Source organism: Trachypithecus francoisi, unplaced genomic scaffold, assembly GCF_009764315.1.
Source record: "Trachypithecus francoisi isolate TF-2019V2 unplaced genomic scaffold, Tfra_2.0 Lachesis_group15, whole genome shotgun sequence".
NCBI classification, from domain to species: Eukaryota; Metazoa; Chordata; class Mammalia; order Primates; family Cercopithecidae; genus Trachypithecus; species Trachypithecus francoisi.
This window is the reverse complement of record NW_022681460.1, coordinates 110,340,540-110,356,636: the sequence shown is the minus strand read 5'-3', so window position 1 is coordinate 110,356,636 and position 16,097 is coordinate 110,340,540. Positions and strand designations below refer to the sequence as shown.

General features: G+C 48.6%; 1 protein-coding gene across 14 annotated transcripts in view; it reads right to left on the bottom strand.

The window, feature by feature from the left end:
* Positions 1-16,097, bottom strand: part of ANKS3 (ankyrin repeat and sterile alpha motif domain containing 3) — a 42,822-nt gene that overhangs the window by 19,945 nt on the left and 6,780 nt on the right. For 8 of the 14 annotated variants that reach the window (XR_004443038.1, XR_004443039.1, XM_033235853.1 and 5 more), the window contains 3 exons: positions 15,320-15,518; positions 15,000-15,121; positions 12,774-12,855 (listed from right to left, as the gene is read on the bottom strand). The exons of 2 other annotated variants lie outside the window; for them this stretch is intronic. Coding sequence is in view for 9 of the 12 variants with exons in the window: in XM_033235850.1 (XP_033091741.1) it covers positions 12,774-12,855; positions 15,000-15,121; positions 15,320-15,518 (403 nt within the window). In the remaining 3 variants the exon portion in view is untranslated. Of the gene's footprint in view, positions 1-12,773; positions 12,856-14,999; positions 15,196-15,319; positions 15,519-16,097 lie in introns of all 14 variants that reach the window. 4 more of the 14 variants (XM_033235856.1, XM_033235860.1, XM_033235855.1 and 1 more) reach the window with 2 other exon arrangements.

The window sequence follows — 16,097 nt, the reverse complement described above, 5'->3', positions numbered from 1 at the left end:
TGGGAGGCCGAGGTGGGCGGATCACAAGGTCAGGAGATCGAAACCATCCTGGCCAACATGGTGAAACCCCTTCTACTAAAAATACAAAAAAATTAGCTGGCGTGGTGGCGAATGCCTAAAGTCCCAGCTACTCGGGAGGCTGAGGCAGGATAATCGCTTGAACCCAGGAAGCAGACGGAGGTTGCAGTGAGCCGAGATCACGCCACTGCACTACTCCAGCCTGACGACAGAATGAGACTCTGTCTCAAAAAAAAAAAAAAAAACCGTTTGGCATAACATATTCACAATAATGAGAACCTACCTAGAGACAACTTGAATGCTCAGGGCGACAAGGAGCCAGTTACGTTATTGCCATGGATGATGAGATTTACAAACAGCTGTATGATCAAGTTGAAAAAGGATCACGGCCAAGTGAGGTGGCTCATGCCTGTCATCCTAGTATTTGGGAGGCCAACGCAGGTGGATCGCTTGAGCTCAGGAGTTGGAGAACAACCTGGGCAACACAGTACGACCCCACCTCTACAAGAAAAAAAAACAAACTATAATCACTACAGCATGTTTTTGGTGTCGCTCTACACTGTAACTGTCATTCTCTCCTGTTAGACCAGGCAGCTGGGGTAGGCAGGGAAGCCAGAGCCAAATCCCAGAGGAAGAGGTGGGACCCCAGAAAGGGGGAGCATCTTTAATAAAAATGAGCAGGGTATGGCGGCATACGCCTGTGGTGCCAGCTACTCAAGAGGCTGAGGCGGGAGGATCCCTTAAGTCCCAGAGGTGGATGCTGCAGCGAGCTAAGATCGCGCCGCTGCACTCCAGCCTGAGCAATAGGGAAAGACCTTGTCTCAAAAAAAATAAAAAAGGATCATGATACAAAACTACATATATACATTACAACTCCTGCAAAATGAGACAAAAAAAAAAAAAACTACACAGAAAACAGTATTGGAAGGTAACATACCCAAAAGGTTGCTATTTTTAAGTTATTTATTATTTTTGATGGAGATTTTTCCAATTTCCAATCTTCTATGTTTTTAAAATGTACTACCACAAGCATGTTTGCTTTTTTTTTTTTTTTGAGATAGGATCTTGCTCTGTCACCCAGGCTGAAGTGCAGCGTTGCCTAAGGAAATAATGCAGGACATACACTACAATTTAGAATTTTCACTGTGGCATTCAGCATAGTAAGAATCAGAAAGAATCTAAAATAAGAGATTAGTAAGCTACGTGAGAGCACATCCAGAAAACAGAGCACCTCCCACCCATTTACGTGGTGGGTGGGAGTACCTGCAGTGACACAGACTAAGGTGCACAAAACATCCTTAAGAGAAAAATGCAGGGCCGGGCGAGGTGGCTCACGCCTGTAATCCCAGCACTTTGGGAGGCCAAAGTGGGCGAAGCACAAGGTCAAGAGTTCGAGACCAGCCTGGTCAACATGGTGAAACCTCGTCTCTGCTAAAAATACAAAAAAAAATTAGCTGGGCATGGTGGCAAGTGCCTGTAGTCCCAGCTACTCCAAGAGGCTGAGGCAGGAGAATCACTTGAATTCAGGAGGTGGAGGTTGCAGTGAGCCAAGATCACGTCACTGCAGTCCAGCCTGGGCAACAGAGGGAGACTCCATCTCAAATAAAAAAATAAATAAATAAAAAAAAAAAAAAAAAAGAATCACAACCCTGAAGTAGTTTTGCTTCCACCCACCCATACTGCAACTGTCTCTCCCATTAGACCAGGGGGCCTCAACCTTGACCCCCACATGCAGTCAGTAGGGGAGGCAGAGGTGGTCTCTGAGCAGGGATACAGGAAAAAACTGTGTTTTCACAAAGCATAAGGAGTTTTGCTTTCTAGACTGCCTTCCATCCTACTTTTGACTCTGGTTAAAAATTACCTATGAAACTTTCAGCCTTAAAAAATAATTTATAGGCTGGGCACAGTAGCTCACGCCTGTAATCCCAACACTTTGGGGGACCGAGGAGGGCAGATCACAGCTCATGAGTTCGAGACCAGCCTGTCCAATGTGGTGAAACCCTGTCTCTACTAAAAAATACAAAAATTAGCCGAGCGTGGTGGTACGTGCCTATAGTCCCAGCTACTCAGGAGGCTGAGGGAGGAGAATTGCTTGAATCCAGGAGGCAGAGGTTGCAATGAGCTGAGATCATGCCACTGCACTACAGCCTGGGCGAGAGAGTGAGATTCCATCCAAAATAATAATAAATAAATAAATAATAATTTATAAGCTGGGCACAGTGGCTCAAGCCTGTAATCCCAGCACTTTGGGAGGCTGAGATGGGTGGATCACTTGAGGTCAGGAGTTCAAGACTAGCCGGGCCAACATGGTAAAACCCCGTCTCTACTAAAAATACAAAAAGTAGCCAGGCGTGTTGGTGCAAGTCTGTAGTCCTAGCTACTCAGGAAGCTGAGGAAAGAGAATCACTTGAGCCCAGGAGGTGGAGGTTGCACTGAGCCAAGATCACGCCACTGCACTCCAGCCTGGGCAACAGACGAAGCAAGACTCTGTCTCAAAAATAAAAAATAAAAATAAAAAATAATTTCTTGGCTGGGCAGAGGCTCACACCTGTAATCCCAGCACTTTGGGAGGCTGAGGTGGCCGGATCACTGGAGGTCAGGGGTTTGAGACCAGCCTGGACAACAACCAACCTGGTCAGGAGTTTGAGGCCAGCCTGTATCTACTAAAAACACAAAAATTAGCTGGGAGTGGTGGCACGCACCTGTAATCCCAGCTACTCGGGAGGCTGAGGTAGGAGAATCACTTGAACAGGGGAGGCAGAGATTGCAATGAGCTGCTGCACTCCAGCCTGGGCGACAGAGGGAGACTCCATCTCAAAAAAAAAAAAAAAAATTCTAGTTTAAGTTTCATAGAACGAACCCTAAGGTTTTAACAAGAATAAAACAGTAGCCTCTTTCCTGTAGGATTTTAACTCGTTATGTATTTTTGGTTTTGTTTTTGAGGCAGAATCTCCCTCACTCTGTGGCCCGGGCTGGATTACATTGGTTCACTGCAACCCTGACCTCCACAGCTCAAGTGATCCTCCCATCTCAGCCTCCCTGGGATTACAAACACACACCATGACTGGCTAATTTTTTTTTTTTTTGAGACGGAGTTTTGCTCTGTCACCCAGGCTGGGGTGCAATGGCACGATCTCGGCTCACTATAACCTCTGTCTCCCAGGTTCAAATGATTCTCCTCCCTCAGCCTCCCAAGTGGCTGGGATTATAGGCACCTGCCATCATGCCCAGCTAATTTTTGTACTTTTAGAAGAGATGGGGTTTCACCATGCTGACCAGGCTGGTCTTGAAATCCTGACCCCAGGTCACCTGCCTTGGTGTCCCAAAGTGCTGGGATTACAGGCATGAACCAACGCGCCCAGCCAATTTTTTTTTTTTTTTTTTAATGTGGAGACAAGCTCTCACTGTATTGCCCAGACTGGTCTCCAACTCCCAGCCTCAAGCAATCCTCCCATTTTGGCCTCCAAAAGTGCTGGGATTACTGGCATGAGCCACTGTGCCTGACGTGAAAATAAATTTTTATCTACTTATGCTTTAAAAGATTTTTTTCCCTATTTTATAACGTCCATATTACTAAAGAGACACATGACCAAAATTCACTTTAACATGAAGGTGGGATCAGAGAGTTTAGAAACCCTGGAACAAGACTATCCAGAAGGCACAAATCAACTTTCTCTTAAAGAGACAGGCCCACACAGATCCATATCCTCTTCTCCTGACTGAGCTGCTGGGGCTTGGCCCCACCGGCAGAAGGGAAATGGAGGACAAGGAAAGCAGCCACAGCCCTTTCTTCCCCCAGCAAAGAGCACAGGATGCCCAGCCTTGCCCCGTTCTCTACCTCCAGAAATGGAGCCTAGCTCTGGAGGCGCAGGCTGGGAAACCGGGTGGGCCCCCTCCTCTGGCTCCAGGTGTTCTAACAACTGGGTGGCAGGAAGAATGTGGGAGACAGAAGCTTCCAGGCAGGGCTTGCCCACCAGCCTCCCTGGCAGGCAAACCACCCAGGCCATCGGGCCACCTGCTGCCAGTCCTGCCCCATCCCACCAAGCAATCACTAACCAACACTTCGGTTCTTGATTAAAGTGCTGGAGGAAGAACTCAGTGTTGAGTTCCTGAGTTTGATAATTTTGTGTGACTGGGAAAGAGAACATTTTTGCTTTTAGGAAATACATATTTAGGGGGAAAGGGGCATTATGTCACAATTTACATTTAAATGACTCAAAAAACATATGCATGTTATATATAAAGAGAGTGATAAGAAAATGAGGTGAAATGTTAACGTTTGGGGAATCTGGTAAAAGCATGCAAATTGTTAGCCAAGCACCGCGGCTCCTGCCTGTAATCCCAGCACTTTGGGAGGCCAAGGTGGGAGGACCACTTGCAGCCAGGAGTTTGAGACCAGCCTAAGCAACTTAGTGAGACCTCAACTCTACAAAAAAATTAAATCAGCTAGGTGTGGCAGCATGGGCTTTAAGTCTCAGCTACTCAGGAGGCTGAGTTGCAAGGATCCCTTGAACCTGGGAGGCTGAGGCTGCAGCAAGCTATGATCATGCCACTGCACTCCAGCATGGGCAAACAGAGTGAGACCCTGTCTCAAAAAGAAACAAACATACAAACAGAAATTATAAGAGTACGTATGTCTTATGATCTCCAGTTCTACCTTACTTAAAATGACTCTAAACTTACAAGTAGAGGCTCTTTATGGTTCTAAGCTATCGATTCTATGAGGTGTCTTAAGGAAGCCTAGTTCAGGTCAGCAGGATTATCTGTCAAAAGATTATCTGGCCGGGCATGGTGGCTCACATCTGTAACTCCAGCACTTTGGGAGGCCAAAGTGGGAAGATTTCTTGAGGCCAGGAGTTCAAGACCAGCCTGGGCAACATAGTCAGATTTTGTCTCTACAGAAAAAAGTATCCAGGCGTGGTGGTGTGTGCCTGTAGTCCAGCTCCTGAGGAGGCTGAGGCAGAAGGATTACCTCAGCCCCGGAGGTCAAGGCTGCAATGACCCATGATAAGGCTACTGCACTCTAGTCTGGTGATTGAGCAAGACCCTATATAAAAAAATAAAAATAAAAAAATAATTATTTGCAGAAAAAGAAACCCAAATGGCCACTAAAAAGTATAAAGTATTACAGAAACATAAAAAATAAAACATAAATTAAAATTAAGAAATGAAAAGATGCTCAATCTCATCACAAATCAGAGAAAGGCAAAAATCAAAAGGAGACATTCGTTTGACTATGGGAGCCAAAGAAGTCTAACATCCTGGCCAGGCACGGTGGCTCAAGCCTGTAATCGCAGCACTTTGGGAGGCCGAGGCGGGCGGGTCACAAGGTCAAGAGATTGAGACCATCCTGGCTAACATGGTGAAACCCCATCTCTACTAAAAATAAAAAAATTAGCTAGGCATGGTGGCGAGGGCCTGCAGTCCCAGGTACTCGGGAGGCTGAGGCAGGAAAATCACTTGAACCTGGGAGGCAGAGGTTGCAGTGAGCCGAGATCGCGCCACTGCACTCCAGCCTGGGTGACAGAGAGAGACTCCATCTCAAAAAAAAAAGAAGTCTAACACCCTAAGGGGAGGGGTGTGAACCAGGACCACTACGGAAGAAAGCAAGTTCACACTATCCACAACTGACTGAGATTCACCCACCTTACACAACAAAGACCCTGCTTTGAAGAACACATCCTAAGCTCCCAAAGAAATTCCCACGTGTGCTTAAAAAGACATGTAAGAAATGTCAACGGCAGGCCGGGCACAGTGGCTCATGCCTGTAATCCCAGCACTTTGAGGGGCCGAAGTGGGCAGATCACTTGAGGTCAGGAGTTCAAGACCATCCTCACGAACATGGTGTAACTCCGTCTCTACTAAAACTACAAAATTAGCCAGGCATGGTGGCACACCCCTGTAATCGCAGCTACTCAGGAGGTTGAGGCGGGAGAATCGCTTGAACCCCGGAGCAGAGGTTGCAGTGAGCCAAGACTGTACTACCGCACTCCAGCCTGGGTGACAGAGTGAGACTGCGTCTCAAAAAAAACAGAAATGTCAACAGCAGCACTGTCAGAAGAGCAAAGTGGAACCCAACTTAACAGCCCACTAATAAGGGAGAGGATGAAGGTCGCTGAGGCATCCCTCCACACACAGAGCTGTTAAGAGTGCATTTTGCGGCCGGGCGCGGTGGCTCAAGCCTGTAATCCCAGCACTTTGGGAGGCCGAGACGGGCGGATCACAAGGTCAGGAGATCGAGACCATCCTGGCTAACACAGTGAAACCCCATCTCTACTAAAAAATACAAAAAAAAAAAAAAAACTAGCCGGGCGAGGTGGCCGGCGCCTGTAGTCCCAGCTACTCGGGAGGCTGAGGCAGGAGAATGGCGTAAACCCGGGAGGCGGAGCTTGCAGTGAGCTGAGATCCAGCCACTGCACCACTCCAGCCTGGGCAACAGAGCAAGACTTCATCTCAAAAAAAAAAAAAAAAGAGTGCATTTTGCCTGCATGAACCAACATGCTGCTGAATGACACATACCATCTGACATGCTGTTTACACCCATCTTTCGAGATTCAAAACAAGTCTACACATGGTGTAAGGATGCACAGTATGTGACAAAAATATAAAATCAGGGATAGGAGAAGTACACACTAGCAGCTGGAGAGTGGCTGCCTCTGGAAAAGGAGGAAGGTGGACGAAATACAAAGGCATATAAAGGGGATTCTGGTCGTGTCCTTTACAAACACAATGGGAGAAGAGCTGAGGCAGATGAGGCAAGAGGTTAACATGTGTCACACACAGGTACTGGGTTCGTGTGCTTGGCTATCTTACCTCTATATTCTATTGAGTGCTTCATAGTTTAAGATGCATGATTCTTACTGTGGGGGTAGTGGAAGATGGCAGTTTGGCAACATCCACATTAAGACTGTACTTACACTTCACCCAAAACTTGTACCTTTAGTACTGGACCATACAGATGTGGTTACACGTTTATAGATACATGTGCAAAGATACTCTGCACAGCGTTGTGCATAATAGCAAATGGTTGGCAATGACCTAATTCTATCTGTAGATTATCGTTAAAGAAACTCTGATTCGGCCAGGTGCAGTGGCTCACACCTGTAATCCCAGCACTTTGGGAGGCCAAGGCAGGCCAATCACAAGGTCAGGAGATCAACACTATTCTGGCTAACATAGTGAAACCTCGTCTCTACTAAAAAGAAAATACAAAAAATTAGCCGGGCACGGTGGCACATACCTGCAGTCCCAGCTACTCGGGAGACTGAGGCAGGAAAACAGCTTGAACCCAGGAGGCAGAGGTTGCAGTGAGCCAAGATCGCACCACTGCACTCCAGCCTGAGTGACAGAGCGAGACTCCATCTCAAAAAAAAAAAAAACCACACACACAAAGAAAAACAAACAAAACTAACGAACAAAAACTCTGATTCATCCCTACAGGGAATACCATGCCACCATAAAAAAAAAAAAGAGAGAGAAGGGGCTGGGCACGCTGGCTCATGCCTGTAATCCCAGTGCTTTGGGAGACTGAGGCAGGTGAACTGCCTGAGCTCAGGAGTTCAAGACCAGCCTGGGCAACATGGCAAAACCCGTCTCTACAAAAAAAAATACAAAAATTGGCTGGGCGTGGTGGCACGCACCTGTAGTCCCAGCTACTTGGGAGGCTGAGACAGGAGGATCACTTGAGCCTCAAGGCTGCAGTGAGCTAAGACTGCACCACTCCACTCCAGCCTGAGTGACACAGCAAGACCCCGTCTGTCTGTCTGTCTGTCTATCTACCTATCTATTTACTTACTTAGAAATAGTTTCACTCTGTCTCCCATCTATCTATCTATCTATCTATCTATCTATCTACTTACTTAGAAATAGTTTCACTCTGTCTCCCAGGCTGGAGTGCAGTGGCAACATCTTGGCTCATCGCAATCTCCGCCTCCCAGGTTCAAGTGATTCTCCTGTCTCAGCCTCCCAAGCAGCTAGGATTACAGCGCCTGCCACCTGTATTTTGTATTTTTGTATTTTTAGTAGACGCGGGTTTCACCATGTTGGCCAGGCTGGTCTCAAACTCCTGACCTAAAGTGATCTGTCTGCCTTGGCCTCCCAAAGTACTGGGATTACAGGAGTGAGCCACTGTACCTGGCCCCATCTCTTTATACACCAATATAGAACAATCTTCATGAGTAAGTTTAAAAAAAAAAATGCAAGATGGCAGCAGCTGCACACGGGGCAGGCCCATGCGTGTGTGGGTGTATTCCAGTGTATTCCCAGAGTCGCCCTTGGGGAGGGTGCCAAGGAGACGCAGGCAAGGTGGGGAAGAGGCCTGCGGTGCACCTGCCTTCTTGTCTGCATGTGTACCACATGCATGTTCTGTCCCCAAATTCTTTGTTAAAAAGAGATACCATGTGAAATTTTCATTATTTAAGAAATTCCCACCAATAAGTGAGAAAAAAACAAACTATCCAGTAGAAAATTGGGCTATAAACCTAGACAACTCATAAGAGAAATACGAATGGCCAGCCGGGCGCAGTGGCTCACGCCTGTAATCCCAGCACTTAGGGAGGCCAGAGTGGGCAGATCACGAGGTCAGGAGATTGAGACCATCCTAACAAACATGGTGAAACCTTTTCTCTACTAAAAACACAAAAAATTAGATGGGCGTGGTGGCGGGCGCCTGTAGTCCCAGCTACTCGGGAGGCTGAGGCAGGAGAATTGCTTGAACCTGGAAGGCGGAGGTTGCAGTGAGCCGAGATCAGGCCACTGCACTCCAGTCTGGGTGACAGAGTGAGACGCCATCTCGAAAGAAAAAAAAAAAAAAGAAAGAAGCCGGGCGCGGTGGCTCAAGCCTGTAATCCCAGCACTTTGGGAGGCCGAGACGGGCGGATCACGAGGTCAGGAGATCGAGACCATACTGGCTAAAACGGTGAAACCCCGTCTCTACTAAAAAAAATACAAAAAACTAGCCGGGCGAGGTGGCGGGTGCCTGTAGTCCCAGCTACTCGGGAGGATGAGGTAGGAGAATGGCGTAAACCCAGGAGGCGGAGCTTGCAGTGAGCTGAGATCCGGCCACTGCACTCCAGCCTGGGCGACAGAGCGAGACTCCGTCTCAAAAAAAAAAAAAAGAAAGAAGCCGGGCGCGGTGGCTCAAGCCTGTAATCCTAGCACTTTGGGAGGCCGAGGTGGGCGGATCACGAGGTCAGGAGATGGAGACCATGGTGAAACCCTGTCTCTACTTAAAAATACATGGCCGGGCGCGGTGGCTCAAGCCTGTAATCCCAGCACTTTGGGAGGCCGAGACGGGCGGATCACGAGGTCAGGAGATCGAGACCATCTTGGCTAACACGGTGAAACCCCGTCTCTACTAAAAATACAAAAAACTAGCCGGGCGAGGTGGCGGGCGCCTGTAGTCCCAGCAACTCGGGAGGCTGAGGCAGGAGAATGGCGGGAACCCGGGAGGCGGAGCTTGCAGTGAGCTGAGATCCGGCCACTGCACTCTAGCCCGGGCAACAGAGCAAGGCTCCGTCTCAAAAAAAAAAAAAAAAAAACAAAAGATTAGCCAGGCGTGGCGGCAGGTGCCTGTAGTCCCAGCTACTCGGGAGGCTGAGGCAGGAGAATGGCGTAAACCCAGGAGGTGGAGCTTGCAGTGAGCTGAGATCCGGCCACTGCACTCCCGCCTGGGCGACAGAGCGAGACTCCGTCTCAAAAAAAAAAAAAAGGCCGGGCGCGGTGGTTCAAGCCTGTAATCCCAGCACTTTGGGAGGCCGAGACGGGCGGATCACGAGGTCAGGAGATCGAGACCATCCTGGCTAACACGGTGAAACCCCGGCTCTACTAAAAACTACAAAAAACTAGCCGGGCGATGTGGCAGCGCCTGTAGTCCCAGCTACCCGGGAGGCTGAGGCAGGAGAATGGCGTGAACCCGGGAGGCGGAGCTTGCAGTGAGCTGAGATCCGGCCACAGCACTCCAGCCTGGGCGACAGAGCAAGACTCCGTCTCAAAAAAAAAAAAAAGAAAGAAAGAAAGAAATACAAATGGCCAAAAAAATTTTTTTTCTTTTTTTTTTTTTTTTGAGACGCAGTCTTGCTCTGTCACCCAGGCTGGAGCGCAGGTGCGATCTCGGCTCACTGTAAACTCCCCCTCCCGGGTTTAGGCCATTCTCCTGTCCCAGCCTCCCGAGTAGCTGGGACTACAGGCACCTGCCGCCACGCCTGGCTAACCTTTTGTATTTTTTAAGTAGAGACAGGGTTTCACCATGGTCTCCATCTCCTGACCTCGTGATCCGCCCACCTCGGCCTCCCAAAGTGCTGGGATTACAGGTGTGAGCCACCACGCCCGGCCAAGAAATGTATTTAAAAATGTTCAACTGGCCGGGCGCGGCAGCTCATGCCTGTAATCTTAGCACTTTGGGAGGCCGAGGGGGGCAGATCACCTGAGCTCAGGAGTTCAAGACCAGTCTGGGCAACACAGTGAAACCCCATCTCTACTAAAATACAAAAAATTAGCCGGGTGTGGCGGTGTGTGCCTGTAGTCCCAGTTACTCGGGAGACTGAGGCAGGAGAATGGCGTGAACCTGGGAGGCAGAGGTTGCAGTGAGCCGAGATCACACCACTGCATTCCAGCCTTCCAGTCTGGGCGACAGAGCACAAGACTTCCGTCTCCAAAAAAAAATTTCAACCACACTAACAAGGACAAACCAAAATGAAATGCCACAATTCACCTGCCAGATTGACAAAAGGCTGACTGGCATCAGAGCTGGTGAGGACATGAGAAAATGGGCACCTTTATATGCGACTGGTGGGCAGGACGACAGACAACCTTGGTAGTGGGAATTCACTAGGACCGCCTCAACTTCCCCCTACTGGGTTTCACAGCCTTATAAAGATACAATCCACATACCAACAAGTCACCCACTTACACTGTACAATTCAATGGCTTCTAGTACATTCACAGTTGTTCAACCATCACCACAAACAATTTTAGCACATTTTTATCACCCCAATCTTCCCAGCCCCCAAGACCCAGGAAACCACTCATCTATTTTCTGTCTATGTATGTGCTTATTCTGAACATTTCATATGAATGAAATCACATAGTGTGTGGTCTCTTGTGTCCAGCTTCTTTCACTGAGCCTAATGTTTTCCTTTCCTTTTTGAGACAGGATCCACTCTGTGACCCAGGCTGGAGTGCAGTGGCGCAATCATAGCTCAGTGCAACCTCCAACTCCAGGGCTGAAGCGATCCTCCGGCCTCAGCCTCCCAAAGTGTTGGGATTACTGGCGTGAGCCACCGCACGCAGCCCAGCCTAATGCTTGAGGGTTCACCCATGAGGCAGCATGCATCAGAACTTCACTACTTTGTAGGGCCGAATAATATCCTGCTACACAGATATATATTTTGTTCATCAATTCCTCTGTAGATAGACTTGTGGGGTTTCTACTTTTTGGCAATTATGAATAATACTGCTATGAATATTTATGTATAAGGTTCTGTGTGGACAGGCTTGCACCTGTAATCCCAGCACTTTGGGAGGCTGAGGGGATCACTTGAGCTCAGGAATTCAAGACTAGCCTGCACAACACACTGAGACCCCCAACTCTACCAAAAAAAAAAATTAAATATTTAGCCAGGGCGTGGTGGCATGCACCTGTGGTCCCAGCTACTTGGCGGCTGAGGCAGGAGGATCGCTTGAGCCCAGGAGGTTGAAGCCGCGGTAAGCCATCGTCTCGCCACTGAAGTCCAGCCTGGGACACAGGGCAAGATCCTGTCTCAAAAAAAGAATAAAATAAAATAGAAATACAATATACAGAAACAACTGTAAGCGTATTAAAGCTTTGTGTGAAAGGATATTCCCAGAGCACTGTTTATAATTGCAAAATGTTGAATACTAAGTTTCTACTAATAAGAAACTCATTAAATTAACTGGGGCAGATTGTACACGGAATACTGTACAAAGATAAGATGTCTATAAGATGTCTCTAAGTTAGAATAAAAGCAGCATCCCAGTTTGTTCAAAACACAAAGCAATGTGCACACACTTGCCTACGGACACACCTTTCCACAGCAGAGGAAAAGTCCTAGGGCAGCTCTTTCCCAAACAAAGTGGGTATCTTAGGGAGGCTGAAAAAGAGAGGAAGATCTCTGCCTTTTTTTTTTTTTTTTGAAACAGTCTCTCTCGCTCTGTCGCCCAGGCTGGAGTGCAGTGGCGCGGTATCAGCTCACGGCAACCTCCGCCTCCTGGGTTCACGCCATTCTCCTGCCTCAGCCTCTCGAGTAGCTGGGAATACAGGCGCCCGCCACCACGCCCAGCTGATTTTTTGTATTTTTAGTAGAGATGTGGTTTCACCGTGTTAGCCAGGATGATCTTGATCTCCTGACGTCGTGATCCACCTGCCTCAGTCTCCCAAAGTGCTGGGATTACAGGCGTGAGCCACCACACCTGGCCTCTGCCTTCTTATTCTATACAATTTTTCTAAGTGAGAGGATTATGAGTGCTATTTACTTTTAAAATATGTTTCCATATTTTTCAAACAGTATTTTCAAAATTATGACAGGAATAGGTGTCTATTTCTACTCACCATTGTACCCTTAACGCCAAAGCACCACTCAACACCAGGCGTCAACAGATAAAGAAAATGTGTTGAATAAATGAATGAAAAGCAGTTATTTCTGTGCAAAGGAAAATTCTGTAATAGCTTATACTTCAGTAATATGGTTCCTCATTTGCTGTGACTACATTACATGCTAATAAACAGGGTCACTTACGTGATTCAGAAAATACTGCACGATGATCTCATGGCCAGCCGCGGCTGCTTCCATCAAAGGAGTAAATCCATATATCGGCTCCCTGCAAGATGTGGGCCACAGTCACATGATTGGCAGAGACAAGTTCTGCCAGGCAAAAACTCCCTGCTGAAGATAAACCCAGGGCAGTGCACACATCACCGAACCCTCAGTGTACAACACTCTCTCTCCCTTTCAAGAATTAACAGGTGAGATGAGAATAACACATCAGCTCCATTTACTCTTCTGGTGTCTGTCCCCAGGGCTGGTCTTTGTCCTAAAGACAGGCGTCTGCCTATCGTCCCTCCTGTTGGCTATTCCCTGCTACCTCTGAAATCTCCACTTCAATCATATTCAAAAAGCAGTTCTGACTCCTTACTCCTCACAGAAAGCCAATGTCTCCCATCCATTCATCCAAATCCTAGCTTCAAGTTCAACATCCTCCACGAACCCACTCTGAAAAGCTCAAGTACTAATGATCTAAGCTGTCCTTGCTACGCCTAGCTCCTGAAGCTTGCTTTTCCTACTTGGTTATGCTAACTCGGCACTGTCTTCAGAGGGCTTCCGAATCCCTCCTTGTCTGATGCTGCTCTAGAAGTCGGGAACCATGCATGGGAAATGCTGGTTTCCAGCCATTCTAAGACACACAGTGCTCATATTTTAACATCTCTGAAGTCAGAAAACATCTTTAAACCAACAGGTGAGGCTGGGCGCGGTGGCTCAAGCCTGTAATCCCAGCACTTTGGGAGGCCGAGACGGGCGGATCACGAGGTCAGGAGATCGAGACCATCCTGGCTATCCCAGTGAAACCCCGTCTCTACTAAAAAATACAGAAAAACTAGCCGGGCGAGGTGGCGGGCGCCTGTAGTCCCAGCTACTCGGGAGGCTGAGGCAGGAGAATGGTGTAAATCCAGGAGGTGGAGCTTGCAGTGAGCCAAGATCCAGTCACTGCACTCCAGCCTGGGTGACAGAGTGAGACTCCATCTCAAAAAAAAAACAAAAACAAAAACAAAAACAAAAAACCAACAGGTGAGTTGAATGTTAATTAATAGCATATTTTTTCTCAGTGGCATACAAAATTATGGGGTGTCTTAGGATGGATGACAGCCAGGCTGGGTCTGCATTGGTACCCACTGCGTTTGTTCAAAGGTGATTATTATCACAACAAGTTTTAGACCACAATCCCACTTCCAACTTATAAAACTCATGACTGGTTTTTTGTTTGTTTGTTTGTTTTTGAGGAGTTTTGCTCTTGCTGCCCAGGCTGGAGTGCAATGGCATGATCTCAGCTCACTGCAACCTCTGCCTTCCGGTTTCAAGTGATTCTCCTGCCTCAGCCTTCTGAGTAGCTGGGACTGCAGGCGCCCGCCACCAAGCCCAGCTAATTTTTGTTTTTTCAGTAGAGACGGGGTTTCACCATGTTGGCCAGGCTGGTCTCGACCTCCTAACCTCATGATCTGCCCTCCTTGGCCTCCCAAAGTGCTAGGATTACAGGTGTGAGCCACCACTCCCGGCCAAAACTCATGACTGTTTTTATTTTATTTTATTTTATTTTTTTTTTTTGAGACGGAGTCTTGCTTAGTCGCCCAGGCTGGAGTGCGGTGGCGAGATCTCGGCTCACTGTAAGCTCCGCCTCCCGGGTTCACACCATTCTCCTGCCTCAGCCTCCCGAGTAGCTGGGATTACAGGCGCCTGCCACTACGCTCGGCTAATTTTTTTGTATTTTTAGTAGAGACGGGATTTCACCGTGTTAGCCAGGATGGTCTTGATCTCCTGACCTCGTGATCCGCCCATCTCGGCCTCCCAAAGTGCTGGGATTACAGGCGTGAGCCACCACGCCTGGCCTTCATGACTGTTTTTAAAGCATCACCTCATCTCATCTATACAAAAGGCAAGAAAATGGAAGGAATTTGCATATAACGTATGACATTTAAATGCCATTCAGTATGTTAGGCCCCTGGCATACAATAAAACATGTAATTCTTACAACTCTATGACCCAGGTGGGTTTCAGATAAAGAAAAGGAAGCTGAGAGGGCTTGAAGAGATGCACTCACAGATGTGGGAAAAGGCCCACGCCTGGAAGGACTCTCGTCCTACCCCTCATCTTGAGCCTTTCCTGCCAAGGCACGGTGGCCCTGACCTCTGCTTAGCTGCCTCCAGAGCCAACCTCCTTAGAGTCAGATGACACTAAAGACGTGGCAATCACCTCACGTTGGCATTGGCTCCACTGTCCAAGAGGAACCTGACCATGTGCTGGTGCCCGGCGCTGGTGCCGTGGAAAAGGGCCGTCCAGCCGTGGATGTCTTTCATTTCTAGCTCTGCACCTTGCTTCAAGAGAACACAGAACGTGCGTTACGGCCTCATCTCCTCTGCGTGGGGCGGGCGCCCTCCAGGCGGCCATGCTGCAAGAATCAGAAATGATTACACGAGCACACACGAACACCACGGCCTGCAGTGGTCTGCATCTCTGTGAGGGCGGTCAGGGAGCCCCTCAGGTTTCTGGGCCTGAGTTCCCTCGTAGCTCACCTGGAGGAGAAAGTAGGCGATGCTCTCGTTGCCACAGCTGGAGGCCAGCATCAGTGGAGTCTGCCCTTCTGGGGTCGGCACATTCACACTCACCCCCGCCTCAAGCAGTAGGTGCACGATGGTATCGTGGCCAATGTAGGAGGCATACATCAGCGGGGTCCAGCCACCACCGTTCTTCTTATTCAAATCTAACTCTCTCCTAAACAAACACAAGATATGCTAGACATGGCCAGCCGCCTCACACGTGCAGTTCGCCAAAGCCGCTGGCGAGCCTAGGCCAGGCGGGATGAGTTGACAGGAAGCAGAAGTGATCTGCCACCCTGGACGTTGTGGGGATTGGGGGCAGGCAGGCAGAGAAATGCTGACAGTTGCTCGTACACTGCCTCCTGAGGCCCTGAGCCTTCGTCTCCTTGTGCTGATTTCGCATCCTCCTAGCCCGAGGCCGGCTATGTTCTTTCACACCACCAGACAGACAGATGGCGCTCAACCAGGGAGTATCTGGCAACGTCTGGAGGCATTTTTGGTTCTCACAGCTGGGCAGGGAAGGGCTGCTGACATTTAGCAGGTGGAGGCCAAGGCTACTGCTAAATAATCCCACAGTGCCCAGGACAGCCCCACAGCAAAGAATGACCCAGCATGGACTGTCAACACAGCCACACTTGAAAAACCCTGACCACCGCAGGACTGGCATCTACTAGCCCAGTGCTAGGTGGACAAAGGAGCAGTGAGGAAAGAAAGGACTCCACCGTGGACAAGTCTCACCGCCACTGATTCATCC